We start from the raw sequence: 23,357 nt of genomic DNA on the forward strand, positions 1-23,357 counted from the left end.
GGCCCCCGGGAGCGTGCATGGAAAGGCACGAGCGCGCGCCTGGTGCAGGCGGCCCTGTCCCGCGGGTGCAGGGGCGCGGGGCGGGCGCTCCGGGGAGGCGGGCGGGGGAGGGGGCGGGGGAGGGACGGGGGAAAGGAGGGAGGGGCGGGGGCGGGAGGCAGCAGCGCCCCCGCACTCCCCGCGTCTCGCACACTTGCACCGGTCGCTCGCGCGCAGCCCGGCGTCGCCCCACGCCGCGCTCGCTCCTCCCTCCCTCCTCCCGCTCCGTGGCTCCCGCGCTCCTGGCGAGGCTCAGGCGCCGAGCGCGCGGACGGGCGCACGGACAGACGGCCCCGGGGACGCCTCGGCCCGCGCCTCCCGGGCGGGCTATGTTGATTGCCCCGCCGGGGCCGGCCCGCGGGATCAGCACAGCCCGGCCCGCGGCCCCGGAGGCCAACCGGGACTATGAACCGGAAAGCGCGGCGCTGCCTGGGCCACCTCTTTCTCAGCCTGGGCATGGTCTACCTCCGGATCGGGTAAGGGCTGCCTGCGCCCTTTCCGCGCGTGTCTTGGCAAAGTTGGCACGGCCCGGGGAGGGAGGTGTGCCGCCTGCGAGCCTCTGCCGGCCACCAACTTCCACAGCTTCTCTGAGAGGCCGGGTGGGTGCGGTGTGGGAGCGGTGGACGCACAAAGGCCCCCCGCAGGCGGACGCCCCAGGAGATATAGGGAGGGGGACTGGCCATCCTGAGGACGTCTGAGTCTGGAATCCCCCAGGACCAGAGACAGCCGGTAGGGACGCTCCAGCCTGAGGGACTCTGCGGGAGGGCTAGCTGCTGCAAAGGTTCAGCCCATCCCGGGGACTCTTCGAACCCGGGCATAGGGACAGCAGGTCTAGCAGGAACATCAAGCCAGGACCACAGCCGCTCTCGGGGAGCCCGAGAGGAACTCTCTCAGGAGGCGCGGCACAGCCGCTCCTAGAGACTGGGCAGTTCCCAGGTGGCTGGCGGGGCCGGTCCGTGCAAACAGGGAACAGGTACCCAGGGGGAAGGACTTTCCCTGGCAAAAACATAAACCGCCGCTCGGAACCTTGGCACCACCCGATTTCCAGGGACCCTTAGACTCCCAGAGCCCCTTCCCGGGCCAAGGGGACAGCACGTCCCGCCCCCAACAAACACACACAAAGGTGGGACAAGAGGCGGCCCGAGACACCGAGGGAGACAAGCGCTAGAGAGAGGCGGGACACCACGCCCCCTGGAACTGGGCAGCAGAGGCTGCCGGGCGCCCGAGCAGCCCTCTGGCTTCACCCAACGTTTCTGTGGAGGTGGGGCTCAGGGGCGCTCTGGCTGGAAGGTGGGAGGGGGCAGCTTGGGACGCGTCCTGGAGCTGCTTGTGCAAAGCCGGTCACCCTTTGTAGTTAAGACATAACCCGTGTGAAGCTCGGAGCAGTGGGCCGGCGGTGGGGGTCTAGGCATGGAAAGAGGTTCTGGCGCTGAAGGGCCCGCTTGGTAGGTCTCGCACACCCTGCCCCTCCACCCCCCATCAGTGAACCCCCTACTGCCCCTTTTGAGGAGGGGTGGACCGCAGGGGCTGCGGCGAGGGGGTGTGTGTGAGGATCCTTTGTGTTTTGTCACTACTACCCCCCTACCCCGTCACTTCCCCAGTCCACGTCTCTGGAGCGGGGATTTCACAAGTTGTCGGGCCGCTGCCGCGAGCAGGTGCGTGCAGAGCAGACTAGGGGCCGCCAGCCGGACCAGCGGCGGAGAGGCGGCTACGGGGCTCGCGCCAGTACCGCCAGCCTGCCGGTGTGTTTTAAGTGTTATTGATTCGCCCGCGTCTGGGTGGCTTTTCTTTTTTCCCCTGCTTTAATCTTCATCTTGGCCCGCGCCCCGCCGCCCCGCGCACATCCAGCATCCAGGAAGCCGGTCGGGCCGATTGGCTCGGGCCGCGTGCGGCTTTATCTCCTTTTTAATTAGAAACGGGGAGGAGGGACCCGGGTGGCGGGGGAGAGAAAAAGGGAAAACAGCAGAAAATAACCTCCCCTGGCCGCCCCGCCCGCCCGCGGGCCGCCCTCCCGCCAGCGCCGCGGCCTCCCCGGATTGGCCCTGCGGGGGCCCAGCTGCGCGGGAGGGAGGGAGGGAGGGAGGGAGGGAGGGAGTCCTGCAGGGCGCTGGCCTTCCGCCCCAAGCTGCCCTCTGGGGTGGGGAGAGGTCCAGGTCGGGGAGGTGGGAGTTGCAGGTGACTTCGGGCCAGGCCCTGCTGCTCCCTGTGCCTCGGGCTACTCATCTGTATAGTGGGCATGAGGGGTGAAGTCTCAACATCCCTAAAAGGTTTTTCCATTTCCCCACGTATGACTGGGCTCTACCCGCTTCTGGTTGATGGTGGGGCATATGTGGTATTCTTGTTTTACTCGGATAGTTCTGTTACTTGCACTAGCCTATTGCCACAATCAGATCCAATAAGAATAGTGATAATTACAACACCACCACCACATTTATGGGCGCTCACTATGTGCCTGACACCTTCTAAGCACTTTCCATGTTCTAGCAAATGTGGTTTTCACAGCAGCCAATTAGGTGGGGACTAGTTATCAATACCCTAATTTAGCCATGGAGAAACTGAAGTGCAGAAGGAAGGAAACTTGCCTAAGATCGGACAACTAATAAGTGAGGGAAGCTTAGATGGAAACCTAGGCCAGACCCTTAGGGGCTAGTCTATTGTACCTAGGAATTTTTGGCCTCGGTATGCCAGTCCGTCCACTCTCTGCTGGTGTAGAAATTTCCTGGTGGCCAGCTAGGTGCTCAGAGGGTCCTCCTGACAAATGATGCCAAAACATCTCCACTTAATCTTCTCATGTTGCTTCTTCCTCAGACATTCCCAGCATTCTAGTGTGTGTTAGACCCTGGTTTAGGGCTGAGATGCAGATGCAAAGCCAGGCTGTCCCACCTCCAACACCTGCTAGCTGAGAACCTTCCTCTGGGTCCCAACCTCTGTGAGCCTCAATTTTCAGATATTTGAAATTTATATGATGATTCTTGCCCCACAGGGCTGTGTGGAAAGGTCACATGAGCTGCTGTTTGTGGCAGCACCCACCATACTGCCTTGGCACATAGTAGGGACACTGCCCAAGTTTACTGATGCATTTGATGCATATTTGGGGGCTCCTGCCATGTAATAGGTACTCACCCGGAGCCATATCTTTGAAGTGCCACAATCCATTTATTCGGTAGACATTTAGTGAACCAGCAGACAGCCTCCCTGCCCGCAGGGAGCTCATCCTCTCAGGAAGGAGACAAGTGATCAAGTGAGCATGCAAATTAAAAACACATACATGAAAACATGATGAATACATGATTACCATGAGTAATCAAGAATATCCAGTAAACAAAACAGAGATTGTGATAGGAATTTATTAGGGGAAGGGAGGAGAGGGAGGCTCCCTTAGCTGGGCTGATCAGGGAGGTGACCCTTGAGGTCATGTGAATAATGACAAGAAGCCAAGCTTGTGAAGATCAGGGGCGAGAGCACTTCCAGGGAGGGGGTCAGCAAGGACAGAGTGCCTGCTGCAGGGAGAAGGCTGGCACATGGCAGGAGCCTAGGGAAATGGCAGGAGTGATCAGTTGTGCTCTTGGAGGGCATGGGTCCACGTCACCTCCTCGAGTTATTGGTACAGGAGAACCTCGCTCTAACAAATCACAACTCCAGAACAACTGCCCACAGCTGAGCCCCAGGATGAGGCACTTGCCCAGTGGCTCTACCTGCAGCCCTACCACTGCCACCAGGCCAAGCCACCACCAACCCTAACCTGCCTGTTCCCTCTGCTCCTGCTCTGGCACCCCACAGGTCTTTCCTTCATGGAGCAGGGACCACCAGGTCATGTCAAGGTCCTGCTTACACCCTTCAGTGCTTCCTGGTGCTGCCTGATGCACCTGAGAAAATGCCAGCCCTCAGCCATCTCCTCTCACCAGGATCTTCCTGCATCTCAAGCCCTGGTTTTGTAGCAGTTTCCATGGGTTGTTTCTATTCCTTGAAGACTTCGAGCTTGTCTCCTAGAACTTTGCATTTCCTGTTCCCTCTGCATAGAACACCCTTCTCCAGATTTTCCCACAGATGCCTCCTGGCAATTCAGATCTCTGTTCTGTTCTGATGTCACCTCCTCAAGGAAGTCCTCCTTGATCACCTCAACTAAAGTGGCCCTCACTTTCCTCACCACCTGCACACTCTGGTTGCCATCCCAGCATCTTCCTTTACTTTCTTCATAGTACATATCACTGTCAGAGATGGCCTGTTTTATTCATTTGTGACACCTGTGTTGTCACCCTCCCTAGTTCCTTGAGGGCAGGGCCTTGCCTGTCAGGTGCACAGCTGTCCCCTAGCATGGTACCTGGCACATGATGGGTATCTGATACATATCAGTGAATAGTTGAAGAAGATAGGAATTGCCCTCATAATAGTCACACACATCCTCTAAGCCAGTCATGCCTGGAGTGGGATACATGTACTCCATTGACAGCAGGAAGAAAATGCCAGGACTTCTACTTAAAATTACTTTTTAAGGTTTTTTTCAATAATAAAACATATACATACATGACAGTATATGTTACATATACGTTAAAAAACAGATTTTTTTTTAAAGTGAACATCTGCACACCCATCACTCCTTCAGAGGCACCTGCTGCATGAGACTTTGAAGTCATCATTTCCTTGCTTGCCTTTACAATTTTACCAAAGAGATGATTCCCTAGCAATATAGGGTTTCTTTTGCATGCTTTTGAACTTCATCTCAATTGCATCCTACCACAAACTCAAAGGCAATTTGCCTTTTTCACTCAATGTAATGTTTGTGACATACATCATCTTTTCTTGTTTCTAAAACAAAAATCAAGTGTGTGTGTTTCACTGATATTGAGTATACGCATTGATACAAGAGCCTATGTAGAAATTATAGGGTTTCTATTCAAATGGACATGAGTTAGGGGTGCAGAATCAAAAAAGTTGGGAGACCACTGCTGGGGGCAGTGGGGTGGCCGGTGCTGGACACCTAGGAAGGGTTCCTAGTCCATGCCCCCTTGCTGGCCTAATACTCCATCTCTCTGTGTCTCTCCCTCCAGTGGCTTCTCCTCAGTGGTAGCTCTGGGCGCAAGCATCATCTGTAACAAGATCCCAGGCCTAGCTCCTAGACAGCGGGCGATCTGCCAGAGCCGGCCCGACGCCATCATCGTCATAGGAGAAGGCTCGCAAATGGGCCTGGACGAGTGTCAGTTTCAGTTCCGCAATGGCCGCTGGAACTGCTCTGCACTGGGAGAGCGCACTGTCTTCGGGAAGGAGCTGAAAGTGGGTATGTGCTCACCCAAACACCTCAGCAGAGTCTTACAGGTTATGGGGACATCAGGCTATAGGGACACCAGAATACCCTCAGGTGCCCTCTGGAACTCTGTCGCCTGCCCTTGCTAGAATGTCCCTCAGTGTGGGGTCCTGCATGTGCATTGACTTGCATTCAGGACTCCCAATGAGGGTCAGGTCTCTGGTTGAATCCATACCCCCTCAATCGTTTATTGACAGAGGTGCAAACCAGCAACCAGTGACCCAAATGCTAACCTCTGATACAGTGCTGATGCTGTGTTTTGAATTGAAGCCCAAATTTTAAAACTTGTTGTTTCACCTAAAATATAGGAATTTCTGGTTTCTTTTGAAAAGTTGGCAGATCTACTCATAATTTACATGTGTGCCCACGTGGTTGCAAAGACCTGAAACTGAGAACACAACTCCCTTTGGTTGTAGCAGTGAATGGGCAGCCCATTCACTGCCACAGTCCCCACCACTCCCCACTGCTGCCCAGCCTGTGCAATCCTGTGACATGATCCACTTGATCCCTGTGGGCTTTTGACTTTGAAACTGTTTTATGGGAATGGTGCGTGCAGACACATACGTACACATAGAGTTTTGAGCCACACATTTGACTTCTGAAGCAATTATAACAAAAGTCTGGTGGAAACGGGTCAGAGAGAGCAATGCTGGTCTCCAGGAGGCCCTGGTCAGTGGTAGGAGGCCATGCTGTGTGTCTTCTGGCTTGTGTGCATGTGCATTAGGGGACCAGAAATTGCCACAGGCTGGCTTCTTCTGCACTGTTAACTTCCCTGAAAGCCAGGTCAGCCTCGGATATCTTTGGGCATCCCTGCCACCTCCTCCTTAGGTCACACTGCTGTCACGTCTGGGTTCCCAGGTTGTCCCATGCTCCCCCATCTCATTTCCCTGTTGCTCCTGGCCATCCTGCAGTCTCTTCTGCACCCAGCAGGCAGGATCATCCTTTTATATGGAAGTCAGATCATGTCACTGTGCTGCTTAAACCCCTCTGGAGGCTTTCTTGCATCAGAATGAAATCCCCACTGCTCATCTAGCTGCTGCTGACCTCTGCTTCCATCTTCCCTCTTGACCTTGCTCACCAGCCTTGTTCTTTTTCCCAAACATACCATGCTGGACACCAGCTATTTCTTCTGCCTTAGCTCCTTTCCTCAGCCCCATGCTCCTGACCCTGTCCAGGTCTTCTAGACCTTTGCAACCTTGTCGAAAGTCCCCTCTCACCTCAAAGTTCCATCCCATCGGCCAAGCACTTCACACTGTCTGAATCCATTCTGAACTGGTTTGCAATGTCAGCTTCATGAGGGCAGGGGCTTCACTCCCATGCTTGCCACTGAACACTTTCTTCCCATTGCCTTTTGGAAGGCCTTACCCATCCCTGCAGCAGGCCTGGTTTTGTCACCATATTCTGTGAGTGCCTTCTTATTTGCACCTTACAGAACTGCAGACAGGATCTCAGTATGGGGTCCTGCAGGTGCATCGACTTGCATTCAGGACTCCCAGTGAGGGCCGGGTCTCTGGTTGAATCCATACCACCCCAATAGTTTATTGACAGAGGTGCAAACCAGCAACCAGTTTTTTGGGCCACTGGTGAAGTTGGCAGAGACCTTTCCGGAGGTAAGCCTTTTCCAGGATCTTTGTTGTGTAGACTTTTGCCTTGCACCATCTGCCCTGCTTCTCCCTCTTCCCAATTCCAGGGCTTACTTTTTAGGTGGAAACAGAGGCCCAGAGAGAGAATGGGACTGTCCCAGGTCACATAGTGAGTGGCATCAACACTGAGACTCCAGTTAAGGTTGCCTAATCTGTCTTGTGAGCCTCCCCTTGCTTGTCATTTGTGGTTTTTGTGCTTTCTTCTACTCAGATATCACACACACACACTCACACACCATTCCTGGGACCCAGGCATGGGCTCCAGCATTGTTTTAAATTTGTGACTTCTGATATGTAAGATGTTATAGATGAGGAGACTGAGGCTCAAAAGGGACTTGCTCAAAGTCAACAAAAGTGAGTGGCAGGGCCTCTCAGGACTGGGTTCATTCCAGCATAACTTTCAGTCTCAGAACAGTCAGTATATCGGCTGGCATTGGAATAGTCCCCACAGAGGTCTGGGGTGCAGCAGGAGGGCTACAGTGCAGGGCAGTGCCTGGACAAGGATCCCCTCCTGTTGAGCAGCCCCCAGCTGGCCATGGTTGTAGAAGTGAGGCTGAGGAGGAATACTGCCAGTGCACACCAGGGAGGAGCAGAGGCCACTGGCAAGAGGCATTCTAGTGGGCTTGGCAGGCAGAGGTGGCTGGGGGAATTCCAGCAAAGAGAGGTGCACAAGAAAATCCTTGGGATAGCGATGCAGGGCAGTTGGTCTGGTGAGCCTGGAAGGAAGCAGGAGCTGGAGCCAGGAGGTATGTAGGGTCAATTTAACAAGTTTGAATTTCTGAGTGGGAGCCATTGGAGGATTTTGAGTGTGGGAGTGACTGCCAGAGGATAGGTTAAGCTTATGAAATTGCCACTATGAAATGATTTTTGGCCCACAAAAGTAGCAACATAATAGATGTTGATATGCATATATTATGCATTGACTTGCATTCAGGACTCCCAATGAGGGTCATGTCTCTGGTTGAATCCATACCCCCTAATAGGAATAGGAATCCATTCAACCTTATAGGAATTTTAGAAGATTCATGAAAGAGTGGGTATAAGGTCATTCATTCATTTTAATACTTGTTGATTTATTCATGCATTCACCAAGTTATTAGGTGTCCACTGTGGCTGGAGGCTCCTGTTCCAGTGTGTGTGGCCAGGGAAGGGCTCTGGATTTGTGAGGGAGGTAAGCTATGGGCATGTCTGGGGGAAGAGCATGTCAGGCAAAGGGAACAGTAGGTGCAAAGGCCCTGAGGTGGAACATGCTTGGGGGTGGCTTGAGGAATAGCGAGGGGCCTGGGGTGGCTGGAGTAGAGTGACAAAGGCTGAAGGGGAAGGCTCAGGGAGCCAGGAGCTGGATGGTGCAGCATCCCTCAGGCCAGGGCAGGGGATCTGGATTTCCCTTCATGGGAATGGAGACCTTCTGAAGGGAGACAATAAGGGAGGGACAGCATCCGACTTCGGGTTTAGCATCATCACTCTGGCTGCTGGGAAAAGCATGAACTGCAGGGTAGGATGGCAGTGGGAGTCAGGAGTCTGGCTGAGTCTTCCAGGAAGGAGGTGATGGTGGCTCAGCCTCAGTGATAGCCATGGAGACCTGCTTTGAAAGCCACCAGCCAGGAAAGAGGGAGAGTGACAAACTAAGGGCCAGCTAGGAGGGAGGGAGGGTGACAACCTAAAGGCCTGCTAAGGAAGGAGGGAATCACTCTGGTCTGGACTTCTAGGGTAGTTGCAGTGGGAAGCGGAAGATGAGTCAAGATGAGAGCCCTGACAGTCTAAAACACCCCTGAGCTTAGGTTTCCTCATATATAGAAAGGTGTCCTGCTCCAGGACATCAGGAAGCAAGCATCACATTTAGGGTCACTGGGCTCCTCCTCAGTGCTCTCACCCCCATGGTATTGCCACTTTCTGGGAATGACCAGCTAACAAGGGCTGTCTTGCAGGGGTGAGGATCTGGCCTTTGGAGCTGTGGCCATCAAGTCCTGACTTTGAACACCAGGACCCACTGTCTGCCTTTAAAGAGAAACTTCCCAAAGCTCCACCCCATACTTCTGCTTACATATCATTGGCCAGAACTTAGTCACATGGCCACATCTAGCTGCAAGAGAAGCTGGGAAGTGTAATCTTGTATTCAGAGCGGACATGAGACCAGCTGGAGCTCTGTGATTGAAGAGGAAGAGTTCTTTATCCCATGCTTGGCTCCCTTCTGAGTGTTCAGGTTTCCTGCATAGAGCTGAGGGGCAGCAATGGGGATGTACCAGGTAAAGTCCCGTTGCATGTTAGAAATTGAACCCCAATTCAAGCCACCTCTGGTAAAAGGGGGACCTATGTATGCTTAAGGAACTGGAGAGCCAGAGCATAGTGCTGACTTTTGAAATGGACAGGAGCAGAGGTAGCATTGGCATCCATCAACCCCAGCACCAGCAGGATGGCCTTTGCACCTGCAGTGCCACAACTTCCAGGTTCAAGTCCCCCCAGAAAGAGCCTTGGCCTTTCTCTAGCAGCACTTGCAGAAGTTCTAAGATTCACTCAGATTGGACCAGCTAATGGGGCTTTACTTTTGGTTGTGTGCCCATCCCAAACTAATCACAGTGGCCAAGGGCAACAGTGCTTTTTCTGGCCCAGCCAGGTAGCCCCACCCAGACCATCTCTCACGGGAGAGGAACTGCTCACGAGTGTACTAGTCTGCTAGGGCTGCCAGAACAAATCTCCGCAGACCCGGTAGCTTAAACAGCAGAAATGTACTGTCCAGTTTCAGAAGCTGGACATCCGTCATCCAGGTGTCAGCAGGGCTGCTTTCTCAGAGGCCTCTCTATTGGGCTTGTCACCTTCTCCCTGGGTTCTCACATGGCCTTTCCCCTTGTATATGTGCCCCGGGAATCTCCTGTGTCCTGGTCTCCTTTTTCATAAGGACATGAGTCATATAGGACTAGGGCCCACACTAACAGTCTCATTTTAACTTAATTATAATACTTCTTTAAATTTTCTATCTCCAAATGCAGTCACACTCTGAGGTATTGACTCAGTCCACAGCAATGAGTGACCAGAGTGCAGCATGGTTCAGGCTTTAGGGAGAGGCATAGGGGGTGTGGTGGGCTCTCAGAAGTGAGACCTCGGGATGGAGGGAGGGGTCTGGACAGTGGAGATGGTCCTTCATCTGGGACTTGGAGGGTGGGGAGAAATTTACCAGTGAGTGGGATCCTAGACAGAGGAAACAACAGAGCAAAGACATGGTCATGTGAGAGCTGTGGAGGGAGTGACCAGGGGCCTGCAGCCTCAGGAGACGGTGGCTCAGGGAGTCGCCTGTGAGATGGCAGGCTAGCTGTCAAGACCCTTGAATGCCAGGGATTATTTGAGTGGGGTGTGTGGCCCCACATCAGTTTGACCAACTGCTACCAAGGCACAGTGTGACCCTTGTCGGGGGGTATAAGAAGGCCTTCACTTCCCTCTAGACTTTTCTTTCTCTCTCTCTCTTTTCTCTTTCTTATTTCTTTCTCTTTAGGGCGGGAGGCATCTGGGAGGGAGACGGAAGGTGGCGGGGGAGGGAGGGCGAGAGCTTGAGAGGGAGCGAGGGAGGGAAGCAAGGAAGAATAAATCTTCGCGTTTTCTTTCTTTCTTCTTTCTTTTTCTTTCTTCTTTTTTCTTTCTTTCTTTCTTTTTCTCTTTCTTTCTTTCTTTCTTTCTTTCTTCTTTCTTTTTTTCTTTCTGTCTCTTTCTTTCCTTTCTTTCTCTCTTCTTTCTGTCTCTCTTTCTCCCTCTCCTTCCTTTCTTTCTCTCGTCTCTTCTATCTTTCTTTCTTTTATATTCTCTCCTTCTCTCTCTCCTTCCTCCTCTCTCCTCCCTCCTTTTTCCCCCCTCTCTCCTTTCTTTCTTTCTTTTCTTTCTTCCTTTCTTTGTTTCTTTCTTTCCTTTCTTTCTCTTTCTTTCTCTCTCTTTCTCCCTTCCTTCCTTCCTTTCTCTCCCTCTTTTCCTTCTTCCTTCCTTCCTTCCTCTCTCCCTCCCTCCCTCTCTCTGTTTCCCTCTTCCTCTCTCTCTTTCTTTTCTTTCTTCCTCTTTCTTTTCTTCCTCTTTCTTCTCTCTTCTTTCTCCCTTCCTTCCTTGCTTTATTCCTTCCATTCTCTCTCTGCCTGCCTGCCTGCCTTCCTTCCTTCCTTCCTTCCTTCCTTCCTTCCTCCCCTCTCTCTCTTTCCCTCTTTCTCTTTCTTTCTCTCTCACTTTCTCTCTCTCTCCCTTTCTCTCTCTCTCACGTTCTCTCTCTCACTTTCTCTCTCCCCCTTTGTCTCCTTCTTTCTTCCTGCCTGCCTGCCTGCCTTCCTTCCTTCCTTCCTTCCTTCCTTCCTTCCTTCCTTCCTTCCTTCCTTTCCTTTTCTGTCAGGGTCTCACTCTGTCACCCAGGCTGTAGTGCAGTTGTGCAAATATAGCTCACTGCAGCCTCCACCTCCTGGGCTCAAGCAATCCTTCCACTGGAATTACAGGCACACGCCACCTCACCTGGCTAATTCTTTTCTGTTGTTTTGTAGAGACAGGGGTCTCACTGTGTTGCCCAGGTTGGTCTCAAATTCCCAGCTTCAAGCAATCCTGTCTTGGCCTCCCAAAGCAATAGGATTACAGGTGTGAGCCACTGCACCCAGCCATTTGCTTTTCTTAAATAATACTGTGACCTCCCTCAAATTCACCCCCAACACAACTTGTCATCCACCTCTGTGAGCCTCCCTCGTGTCTCCCCTGCCTCTCCCTCCCTGGCTACACTTTCCCTATCTTGAATCTTGAGTATCCCATTCCCTTGCTTATTTATGTTTAATGTATCATATGGAGATCTTCCCCCAAAGTAAATGACTTCATTTTGGTTGGATTGAATTGCTATTGTGCCAAGCTCCTCCCCCGCTGGCGGCACAGCTCCAACGCTGGGACTGGCCAGCTGCATGTCTGCCCAGTGAGTGGGTGAGAAAGACAATCTCAACAGCATCCTGATCTGCACTTCCCTGAGAAGTGATGAGGTTGAAATCTCTTCCTGTATGTACTGGCTGTGCATGTTCGCTCTCCCATGAGTTACCTCTTCATGCTTTGTTCCCATTTTTCTGTTGGGTTGTGGGTTCTCCCATTGGATTTGGCCAGTGTGTTTGTAGTCACAGTGCAGGGAAACCAGGGTTAGACCAGGCAATGCCTCGGGGTGAGTGGGTTCCTCGGGGTGAGTGGGTTCCTCGGGATGAGTGGGCTGTGGGGAGCTTCACTCTATCTTGTATCTTTTCACTGAGGATCAGTGTGGACCAGGAGCCAAGACAGCCCTTTCTCATCCGTCACTTCACTGGGTCCTTGGCACCCCTGAAAGAAAGTGTGTCCACCTCCATCTTGTTCCTGGGAGACAGGCTATGAGTCAGGCAGAGGGTGTCCACGATCATGTGGCTGTTTCGTGGCAGAGCTGAAATCGGTCGTGAGTCCCCCCTCGCTGGAGGGATTCTTCTGTTTGTGCAATCCTGCCACAGGTGAGATTCTCAAGTCTGCCATGTATTTGAGAACCCCTTGTCTTGTTGCAGGTGTGGGGCTGCCAAGTGAGTACTGAAATCGGAGTCACATGGCCGGGTTTGCATCCCAGCCCCACCCTTACCTTGCACATGACTTTAAATGAGTACTTCACCTTTCTGACAGTCTGCAGAGTGGGCGAGCCAAGCACCCACCTTGCTGGGTGGTAGCGGCGTTACATGATACGAGGTGTAAGAGCCTGGCACATTGTTGTCCATTGGTGACATCCCCTCCCCACTTCCAGGAGGCCTGTGTGACGTGTCATATGCACACAAGCTTGAGGAACCCGGGACCCACGCTCTCCATTTTCTTGGTGATTACCAGTGTAAGCTGACCGTTTGACTCTACCTCCAAACTATATCCCCCAATCTGTCCAGTTTTCACCACCTTCACCACCACCTCCCCATTCAAACTGCCATCTTCAGGTACTTGTTGCCTGGATAATGACATCAACCTCCAAATGCACCCCACCTCCTCCCTTTCATCCTGCAACCCATATGCAGCCATCCAGCATGACATCTTCTCCATGTTGCTCTGAGTGTGGCATCCTGCTGTGTAAAACCCTCCCGCGGTTTCCTGTTGTTCTGAGAATAAAATGCACACCCATTCCCTGCTCCTTTATGGACCTATGCCAAAGTCCCTCCCACCTCAGGGCCTTTCCCTCCCTGTTCCCTCTGCTTGGATGCTCTTTGCCAGCTTGGCTCGCTCCCTCTGTCTTTCTATCCTCTGCTCACCTGTCAGGCCTCGGAGAAGCCTTCATTACCCCCTCTCTAGTGTACACCGCCTGTCCTTGTCCACTCTCACTGTGTAGCATTTTTCTTTATGTCACTTTGTTACTCCAGGATGTATTCTCTAACTTGCTCATCTGTGCAGCGATGTGTAGTGGTTCAGCCCTGACGCTTCCTGCTTGGTCATTTACCAACAGTGGGCCTTGACCAAACGGGAGTGATAATGGCACCATTCTCACAGGTGGTGGGAGGATGAGGTTACTTACTGCACTCAGAACAGTGCCTGGCACACAGGAAGTGCCCATACATCGTAGCTGTGTTGTTATTATTGTCTGCCTCTCTGGCCAGAAGGCAGCTCTGTGAGGGATCAGGAGCCTCTGATCCAGTGCCTGGGACATGGAAGATACAGTCCCCGTGGAGATGCTCAGTGGATCTAGGGACACCACAAGTACCAGAGTAGCCCCCTGCCCCAACTCTTCTCTGCAGCAGGAGATGGCACAGAGGGTACTTGGGAGAAGCAGCTGAGTGATGGTGGGCAACCTGTCCTCTCCTGCATATGCAGGTCTCCACTCAAAGGCCACCTCCTCCAGGAGGTCTTCCTGGACCATCCTGCCCAAGACAGCATCCTCCACCCTTCCCTGACAGGGCACCCTGCACGGTTGTCTTTAAAGCACTTACCACTTTTGGAAGCGACTTTGTTTACTTTTGCAAGAACCCATCGGACATTAGTCTTCTCTGCCATTATGAGGCTCCATGGGCCCAGATCTGCTGATCCTCTTCTCCCCATACCTCCAGCATCTGTCCTGGGGCCTGGCACACAGTAGGTCCTCATGGAACACGTGAAGAAGTGCATAGTCCCCAGGCAGGCCAGCTCCTTTCTACCTTGTGTGGCCCCAATTGCTCTGAGCCCTTGAAGATAGGCTTTGCTTTGTTTATCTTCTGATTGCCGGGTCTGGGAGCACCTCATGCACAGTAGGTGCTCCATTTTCTCTGTCGTGTGAGTGACTGCTGTTCATTTCTCACCCCAAATACAAAACTGCATGTTCATTTCTGCACATTTTCTTTGAGATCCATCCTAGCTGGGCAGTCTCACTCATCAAGATCTTTTTAATGTCAATTTGATCAACCATTCTGTTAGCTCTCCTGCCCATCTCTGCATTGGCTTAAAATGGGATAAAAATGTTGACTAGGTCTAATGCCTAGGAAAGACCGCTATGGCATGATTCAAGAGGAGCTGTGCCCAGGGTCTGCTCAGCAAATCACCAGTTCCCAGGCTCCACCCACTGCCTACTGCCAGCTGCCCTGGGGAGAAAAGGACATTCCCATGGGTGTCCTTTTAAAATGGGGGAACTCAGCATGTTATACTGCCTGCTCCTGGAGAGTCAGGATGCCTGCCAGCATATTAAAGGTGCTGAAACATCCTGCGGACAAGACAGCAGCTTGAGCTGACTCAATCTGGAGGGTCCACTCATTTCCATCCTTGGACTCACTGACTGTCTAGTGGAGCTGCTCTTCAGGGGCACACACACTGGGGAATATCACCCTGGAGACCCTCACAGATTGACCATACTGAGAATGTGGTTTATACATCAACTTGGAATCTACCAAAAAGTATATCCACCTATCACCAATTTCCATATCTTTCCCCAAGGGTACAGAAGAGGCACATCCTCACTTCTGACATTGCCATGGGCAGTGAAATCCATTCTAATCCACATTACCATTGAAAGTCCCTTCAATCATGCATAAAATTCAGAATACCTGAGTTTCCATACAAGTACAGGAAAGTACGCACATACATGTAAAAAGTATATATAAGTATACATATGTGTGTGTATATATGTGTGTGTGTGTGTGTATATATGCAGTGTATAGAATGAAGTGTATATATCCACAATATAAGTATATAATATTTTATTTTTTTCTGGTATATTTCGTTCAATTTATGCAAGTTAAATGTTCATGGGATAAGACTCCTCCACTTGTATGTCCACTCATTTATTCACGTCTTCATCCTACAGATATTTACTAGAATCTCTGCAGTAAATGCTGGGGTGCAGGCTCTGTCCAGGGCACTTGCTGTCCGGTGGGGACACACTAGGAAGACAAGGCTGAAAAGTGCTCTGAGGATCTAGTGGAAGAGAAATAGGCACTGGGAGATGAGCACAGAAGCTGCCTGTACGGGTCACCTGAAGTAGGGGCCGTCCACAACCCAGGAGGGGAAGGGCAGTGGCAGCAGGAAGGGCTTGGCTGGGTGACCCAAACAGGAGCCCTGGGATCCAGAGTGGCTTGGCACGAGGGACTGCAGGGTAGGGAGGGTAGAAGAGGCTGGGGGAAGAGGTGGGACCAGGCATCCTGCAGGGTTTTGGGACCAGCTTCAGGGGGTTTGCTTGGGAGGGAAGTTGTCAGAGGTATTTAATCAGAGGAGAGACAGGATGTAGGAAGATAATCAAATTCCTTGCACATACAGAAAGTTGCTATGTCTCCGGCATTATCATCGGCAAAGAAATGGTGATTTCCCGCCGTGTGCTCCTGGGGATGGGTGCATTCTTTTCCACATGCTCACGACCTCCTGTTTGGTACCCCCCTGCCGGAATTTTTCCAGGGATGGGCACAAATGACCTAGGAGTCAACCCCTGGAGTCCACCCTTCTCTGTCTACAATCTGGGAAACTCTGATGCATTTCTGGGCTTCTGCCTCTGTAGAATGTGTCACCACTTCTCTTGGGCAGTCACTTGAGCAGCTCTCTCCTCTCCCCAAGGTGACGTGGGCTGAGGGTCCCATGTCTGGGGATCCCTGCGTCTGGGAGTCCCCACATCTTGCAAAAAGGACTCCATCATTTTACTCATCTAGGGCTGTGAGAGTGCAACACATGTCTGGTGAGCTGGTGATTGCTTAGAAGGATGGATCTGAAGACCTTTCCAGTGAGAGAGACAGAAGCAGGGGGCGGGCCAGCTCCATTTTCTCTCTGCCATTTCTTAACAATGCGCCATCTTGCCCAAGCAAAAGGCCTATTCTTTCCTTATTCTTGCTTAGAATGCAGCTAACAAAGGACTTTTTGTCTCGTTTGCATTTTTTTTTTGCAAGCCTCAGTTCATCCTGGGTTTTAGCTCTCCTGACACTATTCTCTGAGATGAGTCTTTTGTTATAATGTTCTCTTCCCAGCTTTCATATGGTAGACAGGCAGGCAAGCAGGCGTGCGTGCGCATGCAACATGCAGACACACACACACACACATACACACACACACACACTGGCTTTCACACGCACATTCATTCATTCAACTGTTGAGGCTTCACAGATAAATAATCCAGGCCCCCACAGCCTAGCGGCGAAAGACTGATCATTCAATTCAATACAAAATAAGGATGGACAGGGTGCTGGGCCACAAGTGGAAGGAAGGGACATTTGGGAGGCCCCTCAGAGTAGGGAACTTTGGAGCCGTGGCTTGATGGATATGGTGCTAACCAATAATGCATCTGGTAAGAGCTATTGTTTATTGATCCCTTACCAAGTGCAGGCTAAGCTTGTCATGTGCGTTTGGTTATTTAATCCTCCCAACAACCCTGGGAGGTAGATATTTTGTTATTCCCACTTTACAAATGAGGAAACTGAGGCCTTGAGAGGTGAGTTAACTCACTCAAGGTCCCACTGCCAGGAAAAGGGAGCCAGGACGTAAACCCAGATTTATCCACCTCCAGGGCTCTGCTTTAAAACCTCCTGTGCTACATTCCCTGCCCCTTAGCAGGCAGATGGAACAAGGAAGACAATTGCAGGCTGAGGGAACAGCATGTGCAAAGCTGTGAAGCCAGGAAGGAGCAGATGCTGACCGTTGGCAAGTGGTCAGCAGTGTGCTCTGGCCTTGCTCAGTAGGGAGAGAGACCCTTGGATGGAGAAAGACAGAGGCTGGGGCTTGCACACACCCCTCCCCAGTTTCCCTAGCTGTGGGCCTGTTACCTTACCAAGCTCAGTCCAGACACAGCTCCCTGCACCCCCAAATCTTCCAGTTATTCATTGAGAGGCTCCCTGGTTCCTCTTGATGAGACAGCCCCACGCGGCATTCTGAGCCCAGAGGGGCTATGAACTGCCATGCCATGGGGCTGGCAAGTGCAACCTTTTTCCATCTGTATATTTTCCAAATCATATATTTCAGCTTGTGTCACTGCAGATTGCTTGCTCTCTGACCCATTGGCTTTAAATAGCAAAAGAAAAAAAAATACAATGCACTTTGTGGTTTCCAGTAAGATACCGTAAATACACCCAGATAATATTCCGGTGCAAACCATTTACAGTGGCTGCACAGGGCGGTGGAATGGAATCTTTTGGGCAGGCTTGGACATCAGTTTATTTCCTCTGTACCCGCTGGGATCGTTATGGAGCTGGAACCACAGAGGGCGTCAGCTGGCTCCCCATTTTCATCTCAGTGATAATACGTATCGTTCTTTATCACCCACCTTCTGGGAGCTCCACAGAGGCTTCATTCCACAGAGGTCTCATTTAATTTTCACGACTTGGCAATGTCCTCCTAAGGGTTCCCACTTCACAGATGGGGAAGCTGAGACTGAGAGGCAGAGAGGCCTTGCTTGGGGCTCCCCCAGTGAATGAGAAGTACACAGGAGGGACTGACGGGTTCCATCTTACCTGAGTTCTGAGCTGAAGTCACCTGGGATATCCCAGGAGGGAAGGTCTCTGGGCTTCTGGATGAAAACTTGACCTGGGAGATGTGGGTGGATTGAAAGGTAAGGAGGGCATGGGGGAGGTGAGGGAGCCCAGGGGATCTTCTGGTCTTGCTGAGTCACTGGTGACATTGAGCAAGTCTCCCATCCTCCTTGAAGCTATCATTCCAGTAGGAGCCCTCTGGCTTTGTTTCTGTGGCTCGAGAAATCTTTTCTCTGATTCTGGGGAGAGGAAGGGCTGGCAGAATCCATACATGCCCTCAGCCTCACCTCCTCTGGTGCCGCCCTGGCTCACCGGCTCCTGCCACTAGCTGACCACACCACGTCAGAGCCATCACTCAGGCTACCACTTGGCCTGATGCCTTCTCTGCCCCTAGAGAGCCTCCTGACCTCCCCGCTCAAGTCACCACTCCAGATGTCCCCCACTCCCATCACTGCCCTGTGTCACCTTCTTCAAAGTCCTCAACTACCACGGAGTGGCATTATCCTGCTGCCTGTCCTTCTATGAAGACAAAGCCATGTCTAAACTCCTCATCTGAGTTTCCTCATGCCATAAAACAGTGCCTGGCACATAGTAGATGCTCAAGAAATATCTGATGAATGAAGGAATAGATGGCTTGGTCAAGGAGGTGGAGGGGAGGGCAGGATTTGAGGGAGGTTCTTCCTCTGCTCCTGGGCAGGATGGAGAGGCACGTCCTTCACAGCAGGCTGTCCCCACTGCTGGGATGGAGGATCTGATCCTGGAGGGCACACAGGCCATGGTGGCCAAGCCCAGGGTTCACTCACAGGCTCCACATGGATGATCTGGGCAAGAATGTAGGCCTGGAGTCAGTAGGACTGGAATGGTTCTCAAGACCTTGAGGCAAGGGAATGGGTCAAACTCTGGGGCCAGCTGTCCAAGTTTGAATCCTTACAGGTTGTATCACATGGGCCTCAGTTTCTGCATCTGTAAAATGCAGATAATAGCAGATAATAGCAGCCCCCACCTCACGTGGATCTATATTCAGTGCTTAGAACAGAGCCTGGTGAATAAGAAACATTTTGTATGTCTTTGCTCAGCTTTTTATGAACTATATGCCATTGGGCATATGATCTCATCCCATTTCCACAGCAATAGAACAGACCACCCTTGCAGGTATCTCCTAAGAGAAATGAGATGGCATTCGGGAAATTACCCACCTGAATGAAGGGGCTTCCCCAGACAGATGAGAAAAGGGCGGTTCTCGGAGCAGTGAGGGTGACCAGGGTCCAAGGGAGTTCTCTGGAGTGGTTAGGCACAGCAGGTGACCTCCAGGTTTGCATCCTAACTCTTCCTGGGCAAGTCACCTCATCTCCCCAAGCCTCAGTTTCCCCACCTTACCTGGGATGAGTAAAGGAGGCAGACATGGATGGAATCTGAGATTTATTTTAAGATTTCAGAAGCTTTTTCTGCTTTCTTTCTACCATCAAACCCTGTTCTCAGCTCAGCAAGCCATCCAATTTGAATGGTTTTGATAAATTATTTATTGATAAGTTTTAATTGATAACAACTGAATGCCATCTCGTTTTAGAAGTGCATTTTGACAAGAGTTGATGTCTTAAGCCAAAAGAATCTCTAACCATGGGGTTTCCATGCACTGATGGGCCAGGAAGGGAGCTGGGGTTGGGCTGAGAGGGGACACTGCCTAATGGGGTGGGGCTGAGAGAGGACACCGCCTAACTTGGACCCTGAATCCCAGTTCTGGCTGGTTTCTAGCTGGGTGACCTCAGCAAATCACTCTAACTCAGAGCCTCCATTTCCTCAACTGTAAAACCGTGGGGAATGACGTCTACACTGGGGAATGTTGCGAAACATTTCACAGAGGGCCAAGTATGGGTCTGGAACCTAGTAGGTGCCCAACAAATCTTACCTTCTCTCCACTCTTTCCCATCTTCCTTAAAAAAAAACAAAAACAAAAAACCCAAGTGTCTGGCTAATGTGCTGATGCCCTGGGGACAGTCTTGTTTTGATGAATGGGCTAGGAGATGGGCTATAAGGGCCTGGAGTTTATCACAGGCTCCACACCTGCGGGTTAGATCCTCTTGGAGCCTCAGTTCCCCCATCTGCAAAACAGAGAGGCTGTTATTACCTGCCTTGAGGATTGTTTTCCTAGAGAATAGATGGGCATCCTCTTCTAACGTGCTGAGCGTGGAGTCTGGCGAACCACAAGCACCCAAGAAAGACCATGTGGTTGAAGGCACACAGTCAGTGGTGACCAAGTCAGAGCTTTCTTTCATTCATTTATTCATTCCACTGCTATTTACTGGGTACCTACTGTGTGCCAGGCCCTGAGGACACAGCAAGGGCCATGACAAAGTGCTTATCTTCAGAGCAATTATATCCTAGAGGGGCAGGGGTCATGGTGGTAGAACTGGTACGGGGAACAGATAATCAGCAGCTAAGTCTAAAATGGCAAGGAGCAATAAAGGCCATGGATAAAACAGAGGCAGGACAAGTTCTTCTCTGTACCACCCAGTGGCACCTATAATTTCATCAATTATTATAATTATAATGCTCACTACTGTTTGTTTAAGTACCTGCTAGGTGCCAGGTGATGTCTACCTCTTTCTACAGGGTAGTTACTAATAACAGATGAGGAAATGGAGGCTCAGAGAGGTTAAGTGACTTGCCCAAGGTCACACAGCTTTTGGCGGGGTTGAAATTGGGACTCAGGTCTGTCTCATCCCTCGCACATTTTGGAGGGTGTTGGAGATAGTGGGAGTGACAGACATGGTCCCTGTCATCTTGTAAACCTGAAATTTGGCTGGGCAGACAGACACTGGATGAGCCTCTGTGTTTTTTTTGCCTCTCCGTTGTGACCTTCAGGACATTGTTTTTTGCCTCTCTGTTGTGACCTTCAGGACATTGTGAAATAGGACTCGGTTAGCAGGGACGCCATGGGTGGGCTGGCATGGCGCGCCACGGCAAAGCCAGCCCTGGCATGGGGAAGCTGTCCAGTTCAGCAGGTGGACAGGCCTACTTTCTGCAGGGTGGGAGGGCAGCGATGGGGCAGCGGACAAGTTGTTTGTGTCTGTCTCCCTCCTGGGGAGGGAGGTTCCAAGGTGAATGAGAAGGTGGGTGGGGAAAGGACCTCCCTGAGCATGGGACAGAGTGACCTGAGGCTGGAAGCAACTTGGAGCAAGTCATCCACCTCCTCACTCACTGCTGAAGCCATCTCCATCCTGGCATTCTGAAACACCTTCTCTGGCCCCCCTTTGCCTGCTCCAGGCTCCAGGGCCTCTTCTTCCAGGTGCCTTTCCTGAAACCCACCCAGGCTACATGAGAGCGAACTTGCCCAGTGCTCCTCAGGGCTTATCCCACACACAGGGCTTCCCGTAGGTTGCTTTGGTCAGTCTTCACCCTGTAAAGCAGACATAGCCCTTGAACCCATTTTGCAGGTGAGGAGACTGAGGTCCAGAGAGGCTAAGAGGCTAGGTGGCAGCACCATATTCACACCAGCTCTGAGTGACTGCCCGTCCCGCGCTGTCTCCTGCACCCCAGCTGCTCAGGACCCTGCCCCTCCACTGGAGATACTCACAGTCCAGTGAGGGGGACACAGAAGAAGGGAGGGGATGGACATCTGAAATAGCAGGTGACACACGGAAGGAGTAATAGTGGCCACGAAAACAAGAGGTAGGGTGCAGGCAGGTTCCCTAAACGAAACATGGGGCCAAGAGCTTTCCATGGACACACTCTTGTTCTCCCTCATTGCCATGAGAAAGTTACCAATGATATGTCTCCATTTTACAGCCAGAGAGACTGAGGCGCAGGGAGGGGTAGTCCTTGACCAATAGTCACAGAGCCAGGGATTGATGTTCCTGGGATTTAAACTCAGGCCTTCTGGCCCCAGAACCAGTGCCCTCCGTGGGTGTTGGGGAAACGCTGCTTTACGATGCTGTGAGCTTTATGCACGTGTGCAGGTTACATGGTTAGGTCAAGGGTGCTTGGGAGTGGGGAGTGGGGACTGATGGGCTAGAGGGGTCCCCCCCATCTGGCTTTCCAGAACCCGGGCAACCAGCCCACATACATTCCTCCTTTATTGCCCAGTTGACTCCCCAGGTTCTGGGGTTGAATGGATGTGTGTGTAACGGCAGTTGCTCAGCTCATCACCCTAAGAGGGAGCTTTGTTGCAAGTTAGGAACGGGTACGCAGTTGAGCTTTGGAGAGCCATTGCATTGAGCTCAGCCTCACTCCTTAGTCAGGCCCAGCCTCCTTTCAAGTGCCTGGGACCTGACCCCAACTTGTCTCCTCTCCTCCTCGCAGGGAGCCGGGAGGCTGCGTTCACCTACGCCATCATTGCTGCCGGCGTGGCCCATGCCATCACAGCTGCCTGTACCCAGGGCAACCTAAGCGACTGTGGCTGCGACAAAGAGAAGCAAGGCCAGTACCACCGGGACGAGGGCTGGAAGTGGGGTGGCTGCTCTGCCGACATCCGCTACGGCATCGGCTTCGCCAAGGTCTTTGTGGATGCCCGGGAGATCAAGCAGAATGCCCGGACTCTCATGAACTTGCACAATAACGAGGCAGGCCGAAAGGTAGGCAGCCAGGGAGGGCAGCTGGGCGGCGCTCGCGGAGATGCTGCGAAATGACTTGTTCGTAACATCTGGTACTGGGTGTCTGGTGAGGAGCCACAGGGCTCTGCCCTCAGCCTCATTCTGCTTGGCGTTGGCATCAGCTTGTGGCTGGTCAGGATTTGTGTATGGCACAAAGCTTGTCAGCTATTAGAGAGGTTGGATAACTGAGTCTCCCTTAAGACGAATTGGATGTTACTCAGCAAGATGGAAAGAGGGACAGATGTGGACTCTTATCCTCGGGAGGAGCCAAATTAGCCTTTCTCCCTTGCTCCCTTGCTCTCTTCCTGCCTACCTCCCTCTTTTTTTCTCTCCCTCCTTCCCTTCCTCCCTCTTCTCAGGCTTCTGGCCACATCCTGTGTGTCAGAGCCTCCCAGGTGGCCTTGGTGAGTCACACAGGGGAATTGCTCACCTAGTGACAACGTCCTGGGGGAAATTACCAGGCCCTGCCTGTCTAGTCCCATGGCTGGGAGCTCCTACCCAGGGTGGCACATCCCTGCAGGGGTCCCATCTGCTCCCTCCTCCCTGATTTTGTGGTCAGATCACCCTGCAGGTCCCAGGTCCCAGGCTCCCTCCTGCCTTGAAGCCCTCACTTCCTCAAAGCAGACAGGAAGAGGACACATGGCTTCCCTCTCCCAGCCTCGGTTTCCTCACCCACAGCTCCCTGACTGGGCCATGGTGAGAATTAAAGGAGAGAATAGCACGTGACCTGCAGCAAGTCAGGGTCAGGGTGGATCCCGTGGGAGTGTGTTCTGTGAGCCACACAGGTCCATTGGGTGTGAGGCTTGTGGCTGTTGCTCTGTCATGCTGCCATGAGCCCATGGGCGACACAGACACTGGGAACTGTCAGAGGCTGTAAGACCAATCTCAGTGG

General features: G+C 52.2%; 1 protein-coding gene across 1 annotated transcript in view; it reads left to right on the plus strand.

Moving 5' to 3' along the window:
* Positions 1–444: 444 nt before the first annotated feature.
* WNT7A (Wnt family member 7A) overlaps positions 445–23,357 on the plus strand; it is a 55,959-nt gene continuing 33,046 nt past the window's right edge. Inside the window, exons 1-3 of the mRNA XM_010384474.1 lie at positions 445–515; positions 5,088–5,314; positions 22,176–22,447. Of these exons, the coding sequence (XP_010382776.1) occupies positions 445–515; positions 5,088–5,314; positions 22,176–22,447 (570 nt within the window). The remainder of the gene's footprint in view (positions 516–5,087; positions 5,315–22,175; positions 22,448–23,357) is intronic.

Source organism: Rhinopithecus roxellana, chromosome 1, assembly GCF_007565055.1.
Source record: "Rhinopithecus roxellana isolate Shanxi Qingling chromosome 1, ASM756505v1, whole genome shotgun sequence".
Lineage (NCBI taxonomy): Eukaryota > Metazoa > Chordata > Mammalia > Primates > Cercopithecidae > Rhinopithecus > Rhinopithecus roxellana.